The sequence below is a fragment of the Camelus bactrianus genome, chromosome 15, assembly GCF_048773025.1.
Source record: "Camelus bactrianus isolate YW-2024 breed Bactrian camel chromosome 15, ASM4877302v1, whole genome shotgun sequence".
In the NCBI taxonomy this organism is placed as follows: domain Eukaryota; kingdom Metazoa; phylum Chordata; class Mammalia; order Artiodactyla; family Camelidae; genus Camelus; species Camelus bactrianus.
In genome coordinates this window covers 60,440,175-60,446,174 of record NC_133553.1, presented here as the reverse complement: position 1 = coordinate 60,446,174, position 6,000 = coordinate 60,440,175, and the positions used below count along the sequence as shown (strand labels likewise).

Sequence of the window (6,000 nt, the reverse complement as noted above, 5' to 3'; positions counted from 1 at the left end):
GCTTTCCCAGGTTCTTCCCCCACCTCCTCCACTTACCTCTGATGTAGCATTTTCAATCTTCTAATAGCTCAAGAAATTTGAGTGGGAGGAAAAAAGTGACCTACAAATACCCCAGGTACTGTGGGTAGTTGGCCAATTAGTCCAAAGTTAGACAGCATGTTAAGTATTGAAGTAAAATCAACCCTCGAGTTTCTGGTTCACTTTAATTGGATACCCTCTTTGATGGTTCTAAAATTAATACAGTTTAAAAAAAAAAAGTAGTATCCTGCACAGATTGAGTAAGAGTAAACTGTAAAATAAATAAGTAAATAAAAAAATAAAAAATAAATAAAATTAGTACAGTTAATAACCACACTCAGTTGTACAGCAGTCAAGGTTTGTGGGTGAAAAAATACCAAGAGCACTGAGACATTCACTCCATAACAGCACCTAGTGCGGGGCCCAGGATTTTCTCCCTCTGTAACACATAAAGACAGCAGTCACATTATTCTTCTGGTGACTCAGAGGCTAAATGAAAGACACGAGAGGCAAACCTCAGAAAGTCCTGGGGGACTTTGGCCATGAAGGGAGCAATGAGGTTCAAGCGCACAAGTTCACGGAGAAGGAAAAACAAAAACACTTGCATGTACTCCCCAGCCCCTCATCCTCAAAGGCTAGTAGGAAAGCAAGAAAGGGTCAGTTTAATAAATTTTCATCTGCCTTTAGTTGTTTTGTTAAAAAATAATATGCCTAAAAGTCTGCAGAGGAGCTAAAATGTTCTTGAAAGAGGCATGTTCCACACAGGTCTCTTGAGCATTCCAAGCACTGCGAAAGCCACCTTAAACCTTCCTGGAAACAAAACAGCCTAGTTGAGGAAAAACATCCGTAATAGAGCTGCAGCTGTAATTTGCTCTTATTTCTAGGATTTTTTTCTTATGTATTTAAAATCACATCAAAAAATAAAGATCACACCAAAAATCAATTATTTTTTAGTTAAACTGAATGACACTGAACTGAATTTGGTCTATCAACTAGCATAAAGTTGTCAATCTATCTTGCATTAACAAAACTGAAAATATGAATAAAAATAAGAAAATAAAACCAAAGAAAAAAGCTACTGAGAGGAAAAACAAAGACAAAATTCAGATTTACTTTGAAAAATCTGATTTTATTTTCTGAATCAAAAAGTGTATTCATGTTAAATTTAGAATGTTTAGCTTTCCATTGATCTCTCAAAATACTTTCCAGATATTGTTGACAGTGCTCAGAACTGTGAAAGTTAACATCAACACCACATTTTAAAGAAAAAACTTTAAATGTAGGATCTATTTCTAAGAAACCCTCCTCAAAGATCAAGGCATGGGCAATTCTAATTTTAAAAGAAAAGAATTTTAATCATTATTGGAAATTTAAGTATTAGTAATGGTTTTCAAGAGCTATAAATCAGATCTCTTTTAAAACAGAAAAAATTTTTATTTCTGAGGGACTCACGCTTGACAACTCCAATTAAACATAATACTTCCCCCACCCCCCAAAAAATTACGCAATGCATTACTTCACCTTGGAATACGAAAATTATAAAATGTAATTTAAAAATTATACTCTTGCTATATATTAATACATCATTTTAACTGTCATGTTTGCTAGCAGAATTATAAAATTAAAACCAAATTCTACATTCAAGGGACAAATGACAAATGCTTTCACTGTTTTATTTAAGAGTCTATCCCAGGCTTTGTTGTCTTCTACCCCCATATTTTAAAATGACCAAAGGTCAAGCGAGAGTCAATCCATTTACCTGAAATCAACAACTAGTAGGTACCAATCCTACATCTGTGTCCTTTAACAACTGTACTCAAAAACCTGGGGGGATTTATAAGAACATGATTTAGGAACACTTTAGAATTCCAAAGTGACTCCGACACGTCCCTAAAATCTAATAGACGTTATTCACAGGCTATCATGTGTACTGAAGCATGTCCAGCATGCAGGCAAACTTCTTTTATTTGCTCAAATTGAGGTAAAACAGACAAAAAATATGTAATATTAACAGAAACTGCATAATTAAAACCAGCCTTCTTTTGCTGCTTATTTCATGTAAACTGATTTTTAAGTTTTCTCACAAAAGAGATGCTACAAGCCAGTAATTTCTCCAATTTCAGTCACCAAAAAGTAGCTTCTTCTTTCAAAATCATTATTAGTAAAGAATGTTTTGAAATAAAGGAAAACATTTTTTCCCAGAACCTGCATTTTGTACTTCACGTGATACAATTTATTACTTTATTTTTCAAATTTAGAAGGAATTCAAGTCTGAGTACTATTCGATATTTTTCAGATAGCAATCAATACCAACGGATTCATAAATATGATCTTCTGACAGGTTAGTCTGCTAACTTTTACAAAATACCAACAATTCTTCTTTCCAGCATAAGATGGCTGAGATTTAGAAGTTATGATTCGTTTTTCAGCACAAATACACATTTAAGTCTTGATTTTTTTTTGGCCAACATTTTAAATAGTCCAATTTTACTCACTTCGAAGTTTCAAATCAAACATACCAACAAAAAAACTAGTGAGAACTACTGGCAACAAGCCCCACACTCCCATGTCACTTTCACCCCAACGGTTACAACCACTGCCAGTAATTCCTGCTATGTGTCTATTGGTTTTTTTTTTTAATCAAATAAGCACTGGTCAGTTATATAAAAGAGTAATTTGCAAGAACGGTACTTGGCACTGGGTTACCCTAATGCTTCTGGCATAAACAGAAGCACTTAGAAAATACCAGCTCTTAAGCACTTTTTGCCTGTAATCTGAATTTCCAAAAGCATTTTTTCAATGTTACTTTTCCATTGATAGATTGGGAGTCTAGCTCTAGATGACATGGTTGATTTAAAAAAACAAATAAATCCTTAAGCCACATGGTAATGGGACACTACACTTGCTTTTTACATCAGATGAAAACAGTTTCAGGCAGACCAAAGTAGAAAACCTGCCAGATCAAACTACGTAAATAAAATTCATCTTACGTACCCCAGAGCAGAAAAGCTCAAAAATCAAAAAATTAAAATCAAAAGACCACCCCTTCCCTCCACGCAAAAACCCACACCAAACACTCTAGTTCTGAGCCTAACACATTTTCCTAAAACCAGAAGCTTTAAGGTACTTAAAGCTGTAGCAGTAACCGCTGAAAGCTCCACACTACAGAGGAAACACCATAAAGGGTTCAGATGCCGCCCACCCAGCCCCGACCACCCCCACCCCAATAATATGTAAAAGCTCCTGTTAAGGTTTTTTTTCTTACGCTAATAAAGGCATACCACCTAGTGTGCTAAAGACTAAAACTAGCAGCATTAGAGCAGTAAAGTGAAAATAGGAAGCCTACAGGAGTGATCTAAACACCTACTTAGAAGAAACAGAGCAGCAGTCAGGACCCCTGCCCTCTCGTGTTTGTAGGGAAGTGGTGGAATTAAACAGTCAGATTTGCCCACATTAACAAAAATTTAACAAAGCTTCCCCAAGACATCAGAATAAAACCTGACCTTTCCAGTCAAAAGGCAGAGAGAGGCCTCTTCCGTGTCCTGGAGCTGAATGAGTTCAAAGATTGGCAATAAAGGAAAAAAAGAAAGCATTAGGGGTGTGACGGGAACAAGCTCTGCAGTTTATCGAACAGTCACCCCGAGTTTCTCCAGCACGCGGACACCCTTTTCTTGGTATTCCTGTCGAGTCATCCAGAAGTTGTCCTTGTCTTTCATGATATCTGCTAGAACCGCACCCCCCAGGAATACCATGTGCTTTCTGCGGGGGGGGTCCTCAATGCGGATCTTGAATTTCTAAGGGAGAAAGAGCAGATAATAAAACATCATACGTGCGTAGTGCTCCGCTTTATGAAAACAACTTTTTCATACATTCTCTTGTTGAATTCTCACAAAGGTCCTGTGATGTAAGCAGGACGGCAGGATTTGGTACCTGTGGTACACAGAGACATCTTGTCATTTGCCCAAAGCTCACAGCCAGATCTCACATCCATCCCAGGGTGCTCAGAATGGTCCCCGTTTACACTTGTGGCCCCATCATTAACAGCACCCCTTGTCACTCTCAGAAGTGTCCTGATTTGAACAATGAATTCCATGGTCACCCTCCGGAGAGCCTAAGCACCAGAGCCCTGACTGTGGCAGGGTTCCCACCAGTGGGCAAACCACCTGGCCAGCTGTCAGATGAAGAGTTCATTAAGGGGCTTCCACAGTTTCTTCAAGGCCCAACAGCCCTATGACTGGAATCCTGTGCAGCGGACTAAGACTGAAGTTCTCTTATAAGCAAAGCTCACTTTCTATTGTCTCAAATTCAAACAAAATGTTCTCAAAATAAACAAGGCCAAATATGGCCAAAATAAACCAAGGGATGTTGGAAAAAATGAACACAGTAACCAAAACTAAAGACAAGTGGGAAACGTTTTATACTCTGTAGCCACTGTTAACTGTCTAACAAGGACAGGCCTCCATCTATATGGTCAGTCAACACCCAAGAGAGAAACCTTAAAATCAAGTAGTAATTTTATTTACAGAGTCATAAATCCTTTAAAAAAGACTCAAAATAACTATGTCCTCTAAATTGCCTTTACATCACATAAAAGAACCATAGGATCTGTCATAATACATGACACAGAAAAACATCAGTTTATTTATTAACCAATTCTGAGGCTAACCTAACGGTTTTAACTGTTCTCGTCACTTTTTTACTCTTAGGCAGGGGTCAGCAAACTTCTGCAAGGGACCAGAAAGTAAACACTCGAGGCTCTGAGGGTCTCTCTGGCACTACCTAAAGGCAGCCACAGGCCATATGTGACAATAGGTAACACTGTGTAAAAGAATGGGCCTGACTGTGTTCCAATAAAACTTTATTCATAAAACTGCCAGGTGTGGGCCAGGGCTGTGGTCTGGCCACCCGCACTCACAGGGAAACCTGGCCGGCCCCCAGGACACTGCTGCTCCTGAAGCTTTCTCAGCTGGCTGCAGTTTGTCTCTCACACCCTTCCTAACCCCGGAGGCTGGCTAACAGAGATTCTGGTTCTTCACTGCTGCTTCTCTCTCCCTCCTCCCTGCAACTCCACAGCCCCTCGGAAACCTGTTCGATCAGACTACTCCGTCCACCACTCCTCTTTGCCCAGGGCATCTACAGATCCCCACGTTATTCCTTCTCATTCCCGCTCTGCTGCGCATGTGTGCAAGCTCTCTCCACCGTGTCCTGACGTCATCCTTAGTGACCCTGTCCTCTCCCTCTCATTCAGCAGAACACTAACTCAAGTGATCAATTCTCTGCTCTGCCCCTGCCCTCAGGCAACTAAACACGGTGTGAGAGAAACTCAACATCTAGCTTTAACCTCGACTGAGCCCCTCAGTGCTGCTCAGCAATCCCGTTACCTCGCTCTCCTCTCTTCCACTCTCCAACCATTGCACACCTCCTCCTCTGTTCTATATACTTCTTCCCTCCTCAGAGCCTCCTAACCCAGCTTTCTACATCCACCTTTCTTCCTTCCTCCTTCAACAATCTATTCACCATGCCAGACTTAATGAGCCTTTGAACAAGTCAGATCCTACTTCTCTGCTCAAGATCCTCCTCCCAAGACTTCCTAGCTCACTAGGAGGAAAGTGGAACTCGTTACCGTGGCTGAATAAGACCTACATCCTGATTACCTTTCTGAGCTGACCCCCAGCCCTCTCCCCTGCTCACTCTGCTCCAGCCACATCTGCACACTCCCACCAACTCGGGGCTGTTCCTGTCTGGAAGATTCTCCCCCCAAGAGAGTCAGGCTGCTCACTCCGTCACTCCCTTCAGGTCTTTGCTCCAAAGCTACCTCACGGGAGCCCTTCCCTGATCACACTACACGGAGGAGCACACCACCTCCCCCAGTCACTACCACTTGCCAGCCCCCAGTCCAACTCTTCTTCACAGTGCTTAACACTGCTGATACATTATTCACAGACTGAAAGCGGGGACTTCTGTTTTATCTGTCCCCGCACT

At 40.7% G+C, this 6,000-nt stretch overlaps 1 protein-coding gene across 1 annotated transcript in view; it reads right to left on the bottom strand.

Moving 5' to 3' along the window:
• Positions 1–1,126: 1,126 nt before the first annotated feature.
• ACTR2 (actin related protein 2) overlaps positions 1,127–6,000 on the bottom strand; it is a 33,139-nt gene continuing 28,265 nt past the window's right edge. Inside the window, exon 9 of the mRNA XM_074341239.1 lies at positions 1,127–3,812. Within this exon, the coding sequence (XP_074197340.1) occupies positions 3,642–3,812 (171 nt within the window). The 3' untranslated portion in view covers positions 1,127–3,641. The remainder of the gene's footprint in view (positions 3,813–6,000) is intronic.